General features: G+C 36.4%; 1 protein-coding gene across 1 annotated transcript in view; it reads right to left on the bottom strand.

Moving 5' to 3' along the window:
* The window catches only part of UBR3 (ubiquitin protein ligase E3 component n-recognin 3 (putative)), a 250132-nt gene that overhangs the window by 103334 nt on the left and 125855 nt on the right, over window positions 1–20943 (bottom strand). The window contains exon 25 of the mRNA XM_011988165.1: window positions 1985–2134. Within this exon, the coding sequence (XP_011843555.1) occupies window positions 1985–2134 (150 nt within the window). The remainder of the gene's footprint in view (window positions 1–1984; window positions 2135–20943) is intronic.

Consider the following 20943-nt stretch of genomic DNA (forward strand, 5'->3'; position numbering starts at 1 on the left):
TTTTTTAATTTTTTTTAAGATAGGGTCTTACTCCATCACCCAGGCTAGAGTGCAGTGGTGCAATCTCAGCTCACTGCAACCTCAACCTCTTAGGCTCAGGCAATCCTCCCACCTTGGCCTCCCGAGTAGCTGGGACCACAGGTGCACGTCACCACACCTGTTTAATTTTACTTTTTGTAGAGACAGGGTCTTACTGTGTTGCCCAGGCTGGTCTTGAACTCCTAGACTCAAGCAATCCTCCAGCCTTGGCTTCCCAAAGTGCTAGAATTACAGGTGTGAACCACTGTGTCCTGGCAATATTAGTTTCTTATTTTTTTCCCTTCTATCTCTAAGAGATAAGGCAGCTACAGTATAGTGGAATTGTCTAATATCTATTTATCTAGCTAGCGTATACTACTGTTTAAAAGACACTTTAAAAACTAACAGACCAAATAAACTTAAAAATATAAAATAATGAACAAATAAAAGCTTAAAACAAAAACATAAGTTTCACTGGAGCAGAGATTTTGTTTTGTTTCTTACTAGAACAGTGCCTGGCACCTAGGTGCTCAATAAATATCTATGAAATAAATTAATAAATAAAACAAATCATTAAGTTGATAACTATATAGTATTTAGTCAAAAAGTTGAAAGTCAATTGGCAATAATCTAATAAACTGCTTTCCTAAGAGTAGTAGAAAGGAAAAGAAGCTGTAAAAGTAGTTAATACTTCCACACATTTCCCTTTCAGTAGGCATTTCTGATTTTGACAGCTCTATTTCAATGTCCCACTAAATCAGGGTTTCCTAAATCAATTCATTTTAGGCAAGAAGAGTAACAGAATAAACGAATTTACTATGCACCATATTGGATTCTTTTTGCTTATATCACATTACTTAACCAACACAAAAATCTTCTAAAGTCAAGAAAATAAGATATTTGGCCACATGAAGTAAAGCAATACCATATTTGAATTCAGGGGAGTTTATAATATCTAACTCTTTCCACTTTACCATACGAATTCAGAGACTTAACAACCTAGGAAAAAATCCTCTGGAGAAATATGTAAGAATTTTATTTTCTCTTTATTTTACACATACTCCTGTTGGAAAAGGATTAAATTCATTGTGACTAGATTGTGTAAGAATTATCACTACCCTCAAAAATACTTCATTACAGAAGACAATGGACACCATTCAGATGAATCCTTCAAACTTTTAAAATTATACATTTATAATTTATAATAAAATTACACAGTTTAAAACTATAGACTGGTAAACATACCATTTCACAGACTGAACAAATAAAGGCAGAGCTGTCTAAATATGCCTTGTGTAATTAAAAACTGACAATATTTATGGGCTAAGGAGTTTTCCAGATCTTAGAACAATTTTTTTTTTTGAGACAAGAGTCTCACTCTGTCACCCAGGCTGGAGTGCAGTGGTACAATCTCAGCTCACTGCAACCTCCACCTCCCGGGTTCCAGCAATTCTCCTGCCTCAGCCTCCCGAGTAGCTGGGATTACAGGTACCTGCCACCACACCCGCCAATATTTTGTATTTTTTTAGTAGAGACAGGATTTCTCCATGTTGGCCAGGCTAGTATTGAACTCCTGACCTCAGGTGATCTGCCCACTTCAGCCTCCCAAAATGCTGGGATTGTAGATGTGAGGCACCACACCCGGCCAGAACAATTATAATTACCAAGAAAGCTGAATGCAGTTATTGGACACCTAGCATTTAAAGAAAAAAATTGTGTAACCATATAGCAAGATCTTTGTTAAGAGTTTCTTCTAACACTCATGTCCAGGAAAGTAAGATATAATCAGATAAAGAATCTTTGTTATTCGGATCTAAATCGATCCTTGCTATGAAGGATCTAAACTGACCCTTGCCTAGTTATAAGTAAACAAAGATATCATTTTCATTTAATACAGATATTTATTAATCTGTTGTGTATACTTCGGCTCTAAAATGTTCCCATGAAAAAATTACTTTGACTTTACCTGAGGATGCTTGTAACAGTACAACTAATCCAGTAGGTCGGTCTTCAGAGGAGGGGCCACTCTGTCCACAAATAACACAGTCATATACTGCCTCGGAAACCTGTGGTTCTGCCGTGGTGATCTCCATAGGTATATCATTCTCAGGAGAATCTGAGGGAAAAAAGTTACATCTCTTTAATTCCTTAGGAGGAAAATCTCTCTTCAATGAAAGTGTGAGGGAAAAATCAAGTTCAAACAATTTTTAGCTTCAATACCAATAAAGTATATAGTAATAACACTGTGGAAAAAATTACCTTACTCAAATAAAATATTTAGACAGATAAAATAATGCAAAGACTTTAATAATGAAAGATTTAAACTAAAATATGGTTAAATATACTTCTAATGTTGTATCATTCAAATATAAAATAGATACAGAAAACACAGAGGCAAAGATTATTTGTTATCAAAAGATAAATATTTTAAAATAACATGTTACAGAAAGAAGGGAGATGTTCGTTTTAATCTTCCTTGAGGCACCTAAGGGGATATTCACAACAACATGACAGCTCTTGGGAAAATATGGTAGTATTTACTAGAATATAAAAGAGAAAAAAAAACTATTTCTTTCTCACTCTCAATTTTAGTGATTGTATCTCAGAAATAGTAGCTATCAATATATTTTTTTATGTAGAGAAATCATAAAGATATGACCATATTATATAAGAATAAAGCAGAACTCATTGAAAATAGCAATAATCCTCTGGTGATATAATGTTATTAATAGCAAAAAATTAAATATTGAGCTAATAATTATTTACAGATAAAGATACTTAAATTCATGAAGATAAGTGATGCTGCCACTGGTGACAAAGAAATGGGTGGAAGAGACTGGGAAGAACTGGGAAGCAGAAGTTGCTTTATGAAATGTTTAAAAGATGGAGGCACATCTAAGTAAATATGTAAAAATATACGTCAGAAATAAGAAAAGAAAAACATCAAGTTTAGGTATTTTAAAATAAGAATTCATGCAGCTATACATACCTCTGATAGTTATGAAGAATGACTGAGAGGAAAAGGGACAGTAACCTAAAATAGAACTTTGGGTAATGCCTAGTATTAATGGAAATAAAAAGATGCCACCAAAGAAATTAGCAAAAAACAAAAACAAAAACAGTGCCTGAATAGAATCAAACCAAAAAGCACAATGTCTATGAAAATACATTAGTAGGTCAAAATGAAAAGAAGGTTTCAAAAGAAAAAAGTACCAGAGGCCATTAAGAATTGATATATGGCCAGGCACCATAGTTCATGCCTGTAATCCCAGCACTTTGGGAGGCTGAGGTGGGCGGATCACCTGAGGTCAGGAGTTTGAGACCAAGCCTGACCAACATGGTGAAACCCCATCTCTACTAAAAATACAAAAAATTAGCCAGGCGTGGTGGCGGGCACCTATAATCCTGGCTACTTGGAAGGCTAAGGCAGGAGAATCACTTGAACCCAGGAGGCAGAGGCTGCAGTTAGCTGAGATCACACCACTGCACTCCAGCCTGGGCAACGAGAGTGAAACTACGTCTCAAAAAAAAAAAAGGAGGGAAAGGGAAGGAAAGGAAAGGAAGAAAAGGAAGAAGAAAAGAAAAGAAAAAGAAAAGAGTTGATGTGAGATTACTTCGAGTTTTAGGGAGAAAAGAGAAGAGAAAACCATACAGAAAAAAAGAAATGTGTCTGTTCTTAAGGGCAAAGGAGAACACAGAGATACCTGACAAAGTACAGTGAAATAACTTGGTCTCGTGTTAAATGCCAAAGAAATACAATTTCATTAACCCTATCTCATACACAAAGATTTTTTTTTTTTTTTAATAAGTCTTGGTACAATCGACTTGAAAACCTCGAGGAAACCCTGATGCCAACACACATTATCCAAGATTTTGCTAAGTCATCTTTTCTAGTTTTTAAAACAAACTTCAATGACAATCTTCAATGGTGATACAGTACCAATGGCATGAAAATAAAATAGGTGACCTCATTTTCACAGAGAGTACTATTTATTTGAAGTCTGACTTTAAAAATTACAGACACCAATGTCCCTTCTTTTCTTTAAGAAACTAAGATCACGGTTTATTTCCGAAAAAAGGAGGAAAAGTCACAGCTTTTTATATCCTATGTTGAATTAAAATGTTATTGGTAATACATGGTTGATTCTATCATTCCAGTAACAAATTTTGACATTTTTAGTAAGATTTTAAAAGGATCTGTGTCCAAATTAAATGCTGTATTTAAATGTGATTGTTTCTCACTTATCTGTGAGATATGAAAAAATAAAGAACCTATTCTGAAAGAAGTCAGGCCCCAAAAAAGTACATATTGTGTGTAAATGGTTAAAGAACAAAAGCATGAAAAACTAATATACAGAGTCCCGAGTAATGACACTGGTTACTCTTGGAAGAAGCAGTGACAGAAAGAAACTACGAAGGGAGCTTATGGGATGCTAGTAATTTTTACTTCTCAATTTGGATGCTGGTTTCTCAATCGGGATTCGGTTATACAGTTACAATCTGTTTGTTAAAACTCAAAGAGCTCTAAAGTCCTGAAACATGTATTATGAGTATATTTCAATAAAAAGGTTTCTTTTAAAAACCCCTACTCCAAATGAGTAACTTGGTATATTCTGTAACAAGTATTATAATAAAGGTACTTAATGCACACATCAATATCTGCACATATTTTCCACACCAAAAAAAATCTAAATGATGTGTCATGTAAATTGATGCAATTAAGAGATTACAATGATTTACAATCTAGGTAAACTAAATGAATAAAAGATGCAAAACTGAGAGAGTAATAGTAAAAAATGACAAATCCAAGAGACTAATAACGAAAATAGTCTTGCTACCAAACAACCCTGGAATTCTTAAGTTCTACTTTCACTTTCAATTCAATTCAGATCAAAAGGGTTTCTGTATAAAATTCACACTTGCCCTTTTAGAACAGAAGTACTACTTAAATTACCATACTTGATATTACTACAATAAACACAAAAAAGATAACTAAAGCAACAGTTAATTCATCTGTTTGGTTTTACATAAACAGAAAAGAATCTATCTGAATGAAGCAGTTGATTCTTCTGAATGCTATTTCACTTAGCCAAATGACCACAAGATGGCCCCAATTCTCCACTCCTCCCTGTATCCACGCTCTTGACAATGTGATATTGTAATTCCTCCCATCAAGACAGAGTTTATTTCCCCACTCCTTGAATATCACCTGGTCTTGACTTGTTTTAACGAAGAGAATGTGGAGGATGGGCACGGTGGCTCACACCTATAATCCCAACACTTTTGGGAGGCCAAGGCAGGTGGATTGCCAGCAGGCCAGGAGCTCAAGACCAGCCTGGACAACATGGCAAAACCCCATCTCTACTAAAAATACAAAAATTAGCTGGGTGTGGTGACGCACGCCTGTAATTCCAGCTACTCAGGAGGCTGAGGCAGGAGAATCACTTGAACTTGGGAGGCAGAGGCTGCAGTGAGCCAAGATCATGCCACCATACTACAGCCTGGGCGGCAGAATGAGTGAGACTTCATCTCAAAAAAAAAAAAGGAGAGAGAATGTGGCAAAAACAACAATATGCCTTCCAAGACTAGGCCCCAGGTGATCTTGCATAGTTTGTCTCTCTTGCTCTTGCTCTCACTCTCTCTCAACTCCACCTTGCATAGTTTCTCTCTCTTGTTCTTACTCTCTCAACTCCACCACCTCCATAAGAGCAAGTCCAGGTGGGCTACCTTGCCAGAGGAGGACAGACCAAATGGAACACAGATAAGTTGTCTCACCAGCTCATGGCAGCCCCCTGTTAACTAATTAGCAGATCACAGACCCACAACTCAGCCCACGGGTCTGTGGGTGATGAGATCAGCTAAGCCTTCTCCAGAAAAGTTTGGTTCACAATAGAACCACTGAGTCTACTCATTGACTCACGAAAACTAACTAGAGGTTGTTGTTTTAAGTCACTAAATTTTGGGGGACAGCTAGTTACACAGCAATTGCTAACTAATAACTCTACTGTATGTTAATTATAATATAGAAACTTTCAAAAGAATTGAAGTACTTTGCCTTACCAAGATGAGTCATGAAAACTAATATTTAAAGTGATAAAGGTATTTCCGTTCAGAAAATTTTCTAGTCTAAGGAATTTAAAAAATCTTTTTCCAAAATGATTTTTATCTTTAATATCTACTTATTTTACAACCATTAATTTCAACATCATCAGAGTGAAAAGCCTCCACATTCACAAATACCACAGTTCTACTTCAAGAGTTTACATTGTTATCTAAAATTTCCTGTTCTAATATTTGTTAAAAATGCTTAAAGTCTATTTTAATATAAAATTAATCTTTAATTACAAAATAGCCTTTGCCTTTATTCTTAACCTTTATATTTATAAATTAGATTAAACTAAAATAAGTATGTATAGAACAATCAAAATTCTTCCGGCTTCATGTTTTGTTTTCATGTTTGTGGGGTTTTGTGGCTGAATAGAAGGATAGGTAAATGATATAGGGATGATGTATTCGGTGCCCTCAAAATCATGTGAAATACGTTTTTACTTGAAAGAGGAATAAGCAACTGCAAAACACAAGTGCAAAGAGTAAGGTGTGGTTTGCAGCCCAGAGGCAGGCACAGAGAATTTTTATTGCATAAATCCAAAATCTTAAATTTTTAACACAATTTAATTTTTAAAAACAACTGAGAAGTACTTGCTACTAACCTAGCAGGTGAGCTACTATTCATAAATTAAGCACACTACTAGAGTTCACTGATTTCTGCTAAGAAGTCGGACTTCCCTCAGATAAGTGCCAATATTGCAAAACTCCTACTGCACAAAATCATTACTTTTGATAAGGATGTACAGTATTACCTTCAGTCGGTCATCATTTTTATTATCTTTCTTGCTTTCCTCTTTTTTTAGTTGGTGTATAGAGAGAGTATTCGCATTCTTTTTTAAAAAATAATCTTCCCGTTTTAGAATAGTTTTAGACTTGCAGATACTAGAGTTTTGAAGATACTACAGAGAATTCCCATGTACCCCACACACAGTTTCACCTTAAACTTCACATTAGCATGGTATGACTGTTAGAATTAATGAATATATATTATTTATTTTTATTAATACAATATTGACAAATTAACTAAAGTTCAATTTTTTTCAGATTTCCTTCATTTTTATCCAACGTTCTTTTTCCATTCCAGGATGCCACATTACATTTAGTTGTTATGTTTCCTTAGGTTCTTCTTAGCATGACAGTTTCTCAGACTTTCCTTGTTTCCTCACTTTGATGACCTTGACAGTTTTGAGCAGTACTGTCCAGGTATTTGCATAACAGTCCTCAATTATGATTTGTCTGATGTTTTTCTCATGATTAGTCTAAGGTTATCGATTTTAGAGAGGAAGACCACAGAAGCATCATTCTCATCACATCATATCAAGGGTACAAAATATTAACATGAATTACCACTGCTAACGCTGACCTTGATCACCTTGTTAAGATGTTTCCCAAGTTCTCTACTGTAAAATTACTCTTTCCCCTCTTTCCACATAAAGAAGCCATTACATGCAGCTCACACTTAAGGAGTGGGGAGTTATATTCCACCTCCTTGAGGGTAAAGGCTCTACATAAAATACTTGGTATTCTTCTGCATAGGAAACTTCTCTATGCTACCTTATCTATTTATTCATTCATTTATACTAGTATATACTGATTGATATTTCTTTTATACTCAGGGTTATAATGCTTTATACTTTATTTTGTTGCTCAAATTGTTCCAGCTTTGGCCACTGGAATCTCTCAGTTGGCTCCTGTGCACCTTGACATAGCCTCAGCCCATATCATCACTAGAGGGGGTGGGGGCTGTTTGTTTTTGAGTACCCCTCTACTTTCTGGCCCTATGAGATACACCAGATTCACCCTGCATGTTCCCTGCCCCAGTTCTTAAAAATCAACCATTTCTCCAAGGACCCTAGTTCCTCTTTTCAGCAAGGGAGGAGGGGACTGTATTAGAAACCAAGACCTGGGCAATGGGTGTGTATGTACCTGGGAAATATCTATGAATACATACTAATATAAATGAATGAATAAATAAACAAAGGAACACAGATAAAGTTTCCTAAGCAGAAGAATACCAAATATTTTATGTAGTGCCTTTACCCTCAAGGAGGTGGAATATAACTCCCCAACCCAGTTTCTACTGGAATGTCCTTGCTTCTAGGCCCTTTCAGCTGACAACACAAGGGACTACGTATCTGTACACTAACTCATGCATATGCATATGCCTATATTTATACATATATAATTCCATCTTTATCTAGAGCTGTCTAAACATGAGTTCATACTAATGTGTCTAACTCTAATCCATATTATCACATGAATCATTCACGCCTTCTCCTTTTATCTGTAACTTCTTACTCCAACAGTAAGAAATCCAGCTCTCATCATCTGCCATTCATTTACTTAATTGTTCAATCTCAGTATATACGTATAGTGGTTTCAGAATTGTTAACTCATGATGCCATGGAGAAACTTTTTCCACTGGTTACACACAGTTCCTCTTGCCTTTAGTCTTATAGATGCTATTTATTTCCAAAGTCAGGTAGCCAGCACCTTTCCCCCTACCCTTTTCAGAGTGGTTGTTTCATACATTTGTAATACAGTTAGATTCTCCGGTCATAGTCTGCATTCCATCCTGGGATCACCCCAACTCCTAAATGATTTTTAAAAATATACATACTTTAAAGATTCACTCTTTCTGCTATAAAGTTCTAAGGGTTTTAACAGCGTTACGTATCCAACTTTACTGTATCACACAGAATAATTTCAATGCTCTAAAAAAACTCCCATGTTTCATTTATTCACCTGTACCTCAACCCTGACAACTAGTGATCTATTTACTGTCTCTATAGTTTTGCATTTTCCATAATGTCATATAACTGGAAACACAGTATGTAACATTTTCAGATTGGCTACTTTCACTAAGTGGTATGTATTTAAGATTCACCCATGTCTTCATGTGGCTTAATAGTTCATTCCTTTTTATTGCTGGACAGTAATTCATTATATGGATGTGCCACAGTCTCTTTATCCATTCATCTATGGAAGGACATCTTAGCTGCTTCCAATTCTGAGCAATTATAAACAAAGCTGCTAGAAAAATAAGTATGAAGGCCGGGCACGCCTGTAATTACAGGTGGCTCACGCCTGTAATCCCAGCACTTTGGGAGGCCGAGGCAGGCGATCACAAGGTCAGGAGATCGAGACCATCCTGGAGAACACGGTGAAACCCCATCTCTACTAAAAATACCAAAAAAAATTAGCCGGGCGAGGTGGCAGGCGCCTGTAGTTCCAGCTACTCGGGAGGCTGAGGCAGGAGAATGCCGTGAACCCGGGAGGCAGAGCTTGCAGTGAGCTGAGATCCAGCCACTGCACTACAGCCTGGGTGACAGAGCGAGACTCCGCCTCAAAAAAAAAAAGAAAAAAAAGAAAAATCAGTATGAAGACTTTTTGTGTGGACATAAGTTTTTTAATCAGTTAGATGAATATTTAAGAGCACAAGTGATGGATCATATGGTCAGATTAAGCTTAGCTTCACAGGAAAATGCCAAACTTTTCCAAAGCAGCTGTACCATTTTGAATTCCAACCAGCAATGAATGAGAGCTCCCACTGCTCTGCATTCTCACAAAAAATTGGTAGCGTCAGATTTCTGAATTTAGCCATAGTCACGTAGTGGTATCTCACTGTTGTTTTACTCTGCACTTCCCTAATGATGAATGATGCTGAGCATCTTTTGACACACTTATTTGCCATTCTAGAATCTTCTTTGTAAGGTGTCTATTCAGATCTTTTGCTCATTTTAAAAGCTAGGTTATTTGTTTTCTTATTGTTGAATTATTTCTATCTTTTGAATACCAGTCCTTTATCAGATGTGTGTTTTGCAAATATCTCCTCTCAGTCTGCGGCACACCATTTCATTCTCTTAACAGTACAATACCTCCTGGGGAACTGATGCCCTGGCTGAGCTACAGAGCCTAGGGCTAGGCTGATACAACACCCCCCATCCCAGGAAAACAGAGCAGTGGCTGAGCTGAGACACTCCTCCATACAGGTCAAACAACTCTAGTAATTTGCTTCCCTGGAGCTAGACTAGCCCCTAGAGTCTGAGCTGCTGAGACACCCTTCTCTATGGGAAGTGGACTCCCTGCTGTGCTGCTCCATAACCCTCAAGGGCCCAAATGACATCTGTATTTGGCCATTCTGACATACTTGCTGACACTGCACCTGGGATCACAGAGTCTGGGATACTGCCAAGTCCCACCATCACAGTCTAGAGTCACCATTATACAGTGCTACATCCCCAGGGACCTGGCTGCCACTAAGCCCTACTGGCTCAGACTCCTAAATAGTGGCTATACCCCACATCCTGTGCTCAAACCTCAGGAGCACCCTTTCTTCCCCAGAGGCAAGATATGACCTGTTCCCCAGGGGTAAACAACCCAACTCCCTGAATCCAAGCTGCTAGAAGGTGCCTCAGAGTCACAGATCCTGTCTCTGTGGCAACCTAAATCTACCCCTACCACAGACAGCAAAATGGCATGCCAAAACCCAAGTGCCATAATAGGGTTCATGAGACCCAGGCCCCACATTCCCTCCAAGCACCTGCACCTGGAACCCAGCACTGCTACTGGTACTCATAGGCCATGAAAGACATGACACCAAGAGGGATCCCCTTGGGTAAGTCTCCCCACTGTGGAGAAAATGAGAATAGGAGGAGCCCAAAAGGCCTTGCCACCAAGGACATTAACAGCTTGTGTCACCCCTGCCGCTACCACAAACTTCTATAGCCTAGGCCATAGTTATTGCTGATACTGAACACCACCAGAGAAGCTCCATGGAAGTTATACCGCTATACTCACCCAGAAACAGAGTCACAATATCTTTCCTAGCCAGCACACTAAGATTCAACTGTAGATGAATCATTCTCTACAAAAGCCACTCTAGGAAGTTCAGAAGACACAATTCCACAAGATGTATAGATATCAATGCAGTGATACAAGAAACATGAAAAAGCAGGGAAATACGACATGACAAAATGAACTGATGGCTAATACTAGGTGTCAATTTGACTGCATTGAGGGATGCCTAGATGGCTGGTGGAACATCGTTTCTGGGTGTGTCTGTGAGGGTTTTCCAGAGGAGAATGACATGTGAGTCAGTGAATGAAAGAGGAACATCTGTACTTACTGTGGGCAAACACTATCCAATGGACTGTGGGTAAAGCTAGAACAAAACAGTCAGAAGAGTGATATTCAGCTTGCTTGCCTTCCTCTCTCTCTCTCCCTTCCAGAGCAGAACACCTTTTCTCCTCCTCCCTTGGACATTTGACACCAGGTTCTTTGCCCTTTGGGACCTACAACAAAGGCCTCTTGGGGGTTTTCAGGCCTTCAGTCTCAGACCGGGTACTGTATTTTCAGCTTCCCTGGTTTTGAGGGTTTTAGACTTGGAATGAACCATGGTACTAGCTTTTCTCATCCCCGAGCTTGCAGATGGCCTATCATGGGATGTCACCTTTATAATTATATAAGCCAAATCTCCCTAGTAAACTCCCTTTCATATATATATATCCTACCATTTCTGTACCTCTGGAAAAACCTAATATAGATTTTCAACTTCATCTCTCTCTAGTAATAGACCCAAATGAAAAGGAAACCAACAAATTGCCAGAAAAAAAAATTCAAAAGATGAATCTTAAGGAAACTCAATTAGATACAAGAAAATACAGATAGATAATTCAATAGAATCAGGAAAATTTCTTATGCATAAGAAATTCAACAAAGAGACAGATATCATGAAAAAGAACCAAACAAAAATCCGAAAGAGTTGAACCAAACAGCCGAATAAATAAAACAAAAATACCATAGAGAGCTTCAACAGCAGACTTGATCAAGTAGAAAAAGGAATTTCTGAACATGAAGATAAGTCATTTAAAATTACTTGAGGGGAAAAGAATATAAGAGTGAAGAAAGCCTACAAGATTTATGGAACACCATAAGTGAACAAGTAAGAAGAAGAGATTTAAAAAAAGGCATAGAAAACTAGTAATACCTGGAAAATTCCCAAGTCTGGAAGAAATATGGACATCTAGATCCAAGAAGCTCAAAAGTTCTCAAATAGATTAGACTCAAAAATGTCCTCCCCAAGGCAAACACAGTCAGATTGTAAAAAGCGAAAGACAAAGAGACAATTCTAAAAACAGCAAGAGAAAAGCATCAAGTTACATATAAGGGAATCCCCATTAGACTAAGAACAGATTTCTCAGCAAAAACCTTATAGGCCAGTAAAAAATAGTTATTTTCAAAGTTTTGAAATTTTGAAAGAAAACAATTGCCAACCAAAAATACTACACAGCAAAGCTATCCTACAGAAATAATGGAGAAATAAAGTCTCTCCTAGACAAGGAGAAACTGAGAGAATTCATCACCACTAGACCAAACTTACAAGAAATGCTCAGGAGAGTACTACGTGTGGAAACAAAAATGCAATAATCACCATCATGAAAAAATGAAAATGTGTAAAACTCACTGCAGACCAGATACACACAGTAGAAATTTTAAAAAATCAAACGTTATCACTGCAGAAAATCACCAAAACGCAATGATAAACAGTAAGAGAGAAGAAAGGAACAAACGATACACAAAACAATCAGAAAACAATTAACAACAAAAAAAAGTCCTCATCTATTAGTAATAACCTTGAATGTAAACAAATTAAATTCCCCACTTAAAACATACACACTGCCTGTATGGATTTAAAAAAAAAAAAAAAAAAAAGGACCCAACTACATGTTCCCTACAAGAAATTCACTTTGCCAGTAAAAACACATATAAACTGAAAGTAAAGGAATTAAAAAAAAAAAAAAAAACTCACGCAAATGAAAAACAAAAGCAAGTAGATAAAACAGGCTTTATGTCCAAAACTGTAAAAAGAGAAAAAAGATGAATATTATATAATGATAAAGAGATCAATTCAAAAAGAGAAAATATATATATGTATATTTTTAATTGCAGATTCGGATATACAGGTCTGGATTGGAGGTCCCAATTCTGAATTCCTTTTTGTTTGTTTTTTTAGAGACAGAGTCTTGCTGCTCTGTTGCCTAGGCTGGAGTGAAGTGGCTATTCACAGATACAATCATAGCACACTGTAATCTTAAACTCCTAGCCTCATGTGATCCTCCCATCTCAGCCTCCTGGGTAGCTGAGACTACAGACACAAGGTACCATACCCAGACAAGAGGATACAACAATTCTAAATATATAGGCACTCAATGCCAGAGTACCCAAATATACCAAGCAAATATTAGATCTCAAGAAAGAGAGAGACTCCAATACAATAATGGTTACAACAGCCCACTCTCATTACTAGACAAACCATCTAAACAGAAAATCAACGAAGAAACACTGAATTTAAACTGCACTTTAAGCCAAATAGACCTAATAGACTTTTACAGAACATTTCAACAAAAGCAGCAGAATACACATTCTTTTCATTAGCACATAGAACATTTTCCAGGATAGATCACATGTTAGGCCAAAAAACAAGTCACAACAAACTTAAAGGAATTTAAATCAAATTAAGTATATTTTCTGATCACAATGGAATACAACTGGAAATTAATAACAAGAGGAACTTTTGAAACTGTACAAATACACGGAAATTAAATAACATGTTCCTGAACAACCAATGGATCAAGGAAGAAATTAAGAGGGAATTTTTGTTGTTGTTGTTGTTTTGAGACAGGGTCTCACTCTGTCGTCCAAGCTGGAGTACAGTGGCATGATCTCTGCTCACTGCAACCTCCACCTCCTGGACTCAAGCAATCCTCCCACCTCAGCCTCTCAGGTAGCTGGACTACAGGCATGCACCACCACACCAGGCTAATTTTTGTATTTTGGTGTTTTGCCATGTTGTGCAGGCTGGTTCTGAACTTTCGGGCTAAAGCAATCCACCCACTTGGCCTCCCAAAGTGCTGGAATGACAGGCATAAGCCACCATGCCCAGCCTTAAGAAGGAAATTTAAGTTTCTTGAAACAAATGAAAATAGAAACACAACATACCAAAACCTATAGGATACAGCAAAAGTAGAATTAAAAGGAAAGTTATAGCAATAAACACCTACATTGAAAAAGTAGAAAGATTTCAAATAAACAACCTAATGATGTATCTCAAGGAACCAGAAATGCAAAAATAAACCAAACCTAAAATTAGCAAGAGGAAGGAAATAATAAAGATGAGAGCCAAAATAAATAAAATTGAGAGTTAAAAAATGCAAAAGATCAATGAAATGAAAGGCTGGTTTTGTGAAAAGATAAAATTGACAAACCATTAGCTATACTAAGGAAAAATAAGAAAAGACTCAAAATAAAATCAGAAATGAGGAACACTACAAATGATGCCACAGAAATACAAAGGATCATTACGGAGTATTATGAACAACTATATGCCAACCAACTGGAAAACCTGAAAGAAATGGATAAATTCCTGGACACATACAACCTACCAAAATTGGACCAAGAAGAAATTAAAAATCTGAACAAATAAATAATGAGTAATGAGATTGAATCAGTAATAAAAAGTCTCCCATCAAAGAAAAGCCCAGGACCACATGACTTCACTGCTGATTTCTGCCAAAATATTAAAGAACCAATACCAATTCTTCTCAAACTCTTCCAGAAAAATGAAAAGAAGGGAATTATTCTGAACTCATTCTACAAGGCAAGCACTGCCATGATACAAAAACCAGACAAAGACATAACAAAAAAACTACAGGCCGATATCCCTGAAGAACACAGATGCAAAAAAATCCTTAACAAATACTAGAAAGCTAAAAGATCATTCACCATGATCAAATGGGATTTATTCCAAGGATTCAAGGATTGTTAAACATATGCAAATCAATAAATGTGATACATCACAGCAACAGAATGAAGGACAAAAACTGTACAACCATCTCAACAGATGCAGAAAAAGCATTTAACAAAATTCAACATCCCTTCATGATAACCCCAACAAACTAGGTATAGATGGAGGTATGTCAACATAATAATGACTGTATATGACAAGTCCAGAGCTAACATTGGAAAATGTTAACATTGGAAAAAGCTGAAAGCTTTTCCTCTAAGAACTGGAACAAGACAAGGATGCCCACTCTCACCACTCTTTTCCAACACAGAACTGGAAGTCTTAGCCAGAGTATTTAGGCAAGAGAAATAATGGGCATCCAAATGGAAAAGAAGGAAATCAAATTGTCCCTATTTGCAAATGACCTGACTTTACATATAGAAAATCCTAAAAGCTTTGCCAAGAAACTCTTAGAACTGATAAGCAAATTCAGTAAAGCTGCAGGATACAAAATTAACATAGAAAAATCAGTAGTGTTTCTATACGTCAATAATAAACTAGCAGAAAAATAAATCAAGGAAAAAACTCATTTACAACAGCTACCAAAAAAAAAAAAAACCTAGGAACAAGTTTAACCAAGGAAGTAAAAGCTCCTACAATGAAAACTATAAAACACTGATGAAAGAAATTGAAGACATCACCAAAGAATGGACAGACATCTCATGTCATGGATTGGAAGAATATTGTGAAAATGACCACACTACCAAAAGTGATCTAACAATGCAATCCTTATCAATACCAATGACATTCTTCACAGAGATAGAAAAAGAGATAGAAAAATTCACATAGTATGGAACCACAAAACATCCTGAATAGCCAAAGCAATCCTGAGCAAAAAAAAAGAAAAAAGAAAAAAGCTGGAGGCATCATACTTCCTGACATCAAAATATACTACAAAGCTATATTAATCAAAATAACATGGTACTGGCATAAAAGACACAGGCTGGGCTCATGCCTGTAATCCTAACACTTTGGGACGCTGAGGCGGGCGGATCATGAGGTCAGCAGATCAAGACCATCCTGGCTAACACAGTGAAACTGCATCTCTACTAAAAATAAAAAAAAAAAATTAGCCAGGCATGGTGGCAGGCCCCTGTAGTCCCAGCTACTCAGGAGGCTGAGGCAGGAGAATGGCATGAACCCGGGAGGTGGAGCTTGCAGTGAGCCAAGATTGTGCCACTGCACTCCAGCCTAGGCAATGGAACAAGACTCCGTCTCAAAAAAGAAAAAAAAAAAAAGACACAAAGACAAATGGAACAGAATAGAGAACACAGAAATAAATACACATATTTACAGCCAACTGATTTTCAACAAAGGTACCAAAAACATTCAGTGCTGGGGAAAAGACAGTCTCTTCAGTAAATGATGTTAGGAAAACTAAGTATCTATAAGCAGAAAAATGAAACTAGACCCTTATCTCTCAACATATACAAAAATCAAATCAAAATGGATTAAAGACTTTCTAATACCTCAAACTATGAGATTACTAGAAGAAAACACTGTGGAAATGCTTAAGGCATTGGTCTGAGTAAAGATTTTTGTGTGTACAACATCAAAAGTACAAGCAACAAAAGCAAAAATAGATAAATGGGGTTATATCAGCTAGAAAGCTTTTGTACAGCAAAGAAAATCAACAGAGTGAAGAGACAACCTACAGTATGAGAGAAAATATTTGCAAACTATCCATGCAACGAAGGATTAATAACTAGAATACAGAAGAAACAAACAATTTAATAGCAGAAAATAATCCAATTTGAAAATGGACAAATTATCTGACAAGTCATTTCTCAAAAAAGACATATAAATGGCCAACAGGCATATGAAAAAAAAAAAAAGGTCAACATGATTAATCATATGGGCAATACAAATCAAAACCACAATGAGATATCATCCATCTCACCCCAGTTAAAATAGCTATTATCAAAAAGAAAACAATCACAGATGCTGGCAAGGATGTAGAGAAAGGGCATGCTTGTATACTACCGGTAGGAATGTAAATTAGTATAGCAACTATGAAAAACAGTATGGAGGTTCCTCAGAAAAGTAAAAATAGATCTACTAAATGACCCAGCAATCCAAGTGCTGGGTATATATTCAAAAGAAAAGAAATGAGTATATTGAAGAGCTAGCTGCGTGTCCATGTTTATTGTTATCACAATAGTGAAGATACCACCCTAAATTTCCATCAACAGATGAATAAAGAAAATGTGGTAGGTGGCTGTGTGTATAGAATGGAACATTATTTAGTCATAAAAAGAATGAAATCCTGTCATTTACAGCAACATGGATAGAACTGGAAGTCATTATGTTAAGTGAAATAAGGTAGGCACAGAAAGACAAATATCACTTTTTCTTACTCGCATATGGGAACTTAAAAAGTGAATCCTGTGAAAATAAAGAGCAAAATGATGGTTACCAGACTCTGGGAATGGTTGGGGAGGAGGAGATGAAGAGAGGTTGGTTAATGAGTACAAACATACAGTTATAGAAGGAATAGGGTTTGATAGTACAGTTGGGTAACGATAGTTAACAATAATTGATTATGTATTTAAAAATAACTAAAAGATTTGAAATGTTCCTAACACAAAGAAATGATAAATGTTTGAGGTGACAGACATCCTAATTACCCTGATTTGATCATTACACACTGTATTCATGTATCAAAATATCACATGTGCCTCATAAGTACGTACAGTTATTATGTACAAATTTTTTTAATATTAAAATTTTTAAAAAGAATGAAGAATATCTCCACACACTGCATGGTAGGATCCCCTGGATATGACATTAAGTGAAAAAGCAAGGTAGGGAAAGTGTACATATATGTTACCTAAGAAAAGTATACACTTACCTAAGAAAGGGACTCTAGGAAAAATTAAATATTTTATATTTAAATATAATATACATAATTATATATATTTATATAAGAAGATATATTCATATCTCCAGCCCTACTTCTTATATAAATGGTAGCACACAAACATATATGTATTTGCTTATACTGTTAAAAGGATAAATCACAAATTAAGCTGTATTATTAAATAAAACAACTCCTTCCATCTATAACAATAAAAGTCAACCAAATCCTGCAATGTGGCAGCTCTCGGCTCAGACTCTCCTACTTTCCAAGGGAAATCTTAATGTATGCGGTCTGTGGACAGATGCTGTTCTTATCCACCCAGTAGCTATTGTCCTTTCTGATAATAACAGGCCTCAATTTTTGTTGACAAAAAATCACTCCTTCACCACCCTTTTCAATTCATATGATTTAGGTGGGACTGACTATACAACCAGGCAAGAGCGGTAGAGTCACAGCAAGGATTTTTGTTGTGTCTACTGGAAAAGCAGTGTTTTCAGTCTGTTTTTTAAAAATAAAAAAATAAAACTTTTCCAGACACTCAGAATATCACTTCTATCCTGTGCCTGAAGCAATGAACCAACCATCAGGTCTATTAATTCTTATTTTGCAATTGATCTCATATCTATCCCTTCCTATGTATAGGCTACTAACTGTGTGTGGGGGTGGGGGTGTGGGGGGAGCATACTCTCCTCGATTTGCTTTAAATATGAATAGTAAAGAGCATACAAAACTTGTTGATTAACAGCCCTTGTTCCACAATTACTACTGTATAACCTCAAATTTACTTAATCTCTCTTAGCCTAGGCATCTGTAACTGGGATAATACCTATCTCATGGATGTGTCAAGACAAAATGCAATATACATAACGTATTATCACAGTCCTGAGTACACAGTTAACATACAAAAATATGTTTCATCCTCATCATGCTCAACCCCCAAAATTCATACTCTTGGACCCAGACTAAAAATAGAGGAAAAATTTTACGTACACAGTGTTTATTATAGTTAAAATTAGGAAAAAAAACCCTACAGTCCACTTGTGGGTGAATGATTAAGCAAACTGTAGAATAAAAATGATGACAGCAATAGCCAATGTTTATGTAATGCTTATTATGTACCATTCTATTCTAAGCATTTTAAATGTACTAGTACATTTGACCCTCCCAACCCTATGATGTAATCTAAAAATTCCTTTGTAACAATGTGAAAACTAAGGCAGAGAGAAGTTAAGTAAATTACTCCAGGCAATGGAGTGTGACTGAGATATAAACCCAGTCAGGCTCCAGAGTCCATGCTCGCAACCACTACACTACACTGTTTCCCCAAAGAAGTATACAGACTTTAATAGTTACAAGAAGCTTTCAATAATAATGTAGGGAAAATCTTACACTAAAATATCAGGTAAAAAGGCATGGCATAAAATTGCGCTATACAGTATAATCAGTAGTGTACATTATTTGGATAGTGGGACCAGGGATAAAATTGTTCCTTCTTGATGCTTTTCTGTACTGTATAAATTTTACAATTAAAATCTAATATGTCTAATAACAGAAAGTAATTCCCAAATAAATTCTTATTCTTTATTAAGTACTTGAACTCTCACTGGGAACGTAATTCTGTTGCATTTCAGCTATACCTATCTGACAAACCTGACAAACCTTACTGGATCAAGGTTATAATCTAACACCTTGACTCCTACACCTAGATGGCTAGTAAAACTAAATAAAGGTGGGGGAGAGGATAATGATCAAGAAAGAAGGATGAAAGGAAATGCGGAAGTAATACTGCCTCTTCATGTAGGAAACTTGATAACTACAGAAAGGCATTAAACAGACAGGCAAGAGTACTAATCACAGGAGAAATCTGTTGCATTCAGAGAGAAAAGTTTTTGTACTTAAACTACCTAATAATGTACTATATTTGATTAGAGGATTTATAATATACTGTATGTTATAAATTGGAAATATTTTGTTTGTTAAGCTTCTACATTAGAATTTTTGTTATATACAAAGATATAGACACAATAAAAAGAAGCAACTACAGTAGTCTCCCCATATCTAGAATTTCACTTTCCATGGTTTCAGTTACTTGTGGTCAACCACGGTCAGAAAATATTAAACGGAAAATTTCAGAAATAAACAGTTCAACAATTTTAAACTATGTACCATTTTGAGCACCGTGATGAAATCTCATACTGTCCCATTTGGTCCTGTCCAGGATGTGAATCATCCCTTTGTCCAGAATATCCATCTCTGTTATCAGATCAACTGCTGTAATATCCCAATGACTGTGTTCCAGTAACCCTTATTTTACTTAATAATGGCCCCAAAGTATAAGAGCAGTGATGCTGGCATACCGTTGTAATTGTTCTATCTTATTATCATGTTGCTAATCTCTTACTGTGCTTAATTTATAAACTTTATCATGTACAGGAAAAAACAGTATATATGGGGTTTGACACTACCCATGGTTAGTTTCAGCCATCCTCTGGGGGCCTTGGAACAGATCCCCGGTGATAAGGAGATACTACTATACAAATTATTTACGTTCTTACAACACAGATGTGAAATAAGACCAAAAAAAAAGGGGAATTTGACAAATGAGGGAGAGGATCTAGCTAAGGTTAAATTGTATCAGTATGCTGCCAAGTATTAATAGTACTTCAGGTATAGGCCCTGCTTCGTGTGTTAATAATACTATAAGTACAAAATGTGACGTGTAAATAGTCATCAAAAGCAGAACAACACGTTTGCAAGTTTTATCTTGAGCAGTGGGTGAAAATGGGGTCTCAAATAGGCTTTTTGGGGTCAGATATCTTTGGAAAGAGACTGCTATAAATAAAGGGAATACAGAATCAGTGTGATCCGGAATCCTAGTGGTGTGGCCATGGCCAACATAAACAAATGAAATGCCCATAAATCTTTATTGCCTCACCTGTCACCACCGCAGAATGCAAGAACCGAGACTGGGAGAAAGTAGAGCTCATTATCCTGAAGACTTCTGTGAACTGCCTCTGTTTGCTAGCAATCATATTTGCCTGATCCCTCAATTGTTCTTCCTGTGCCCTGGCTACTGCCAAAAGAGGTCAAACCTTCCAAAAATTAGGACATG

The sequence above is a fragment of the Mandrillus leucophaeus genome, unplaced genomic scaffold (assembly GCF_000951045.1).
Source record: "Mandrillus leucophaeus isolate KB7577 unplaced genomic scaffold, Mleu.le_1.0 Scaffold324, whole genome shotgun sequence".
NCBI classification, from domain to species: Eukaryota; Metazoa; Chordata; class Mammalia; order Primates; family Cercopithecidae; genus Mandrillus; species Mandrillus leucophaeus.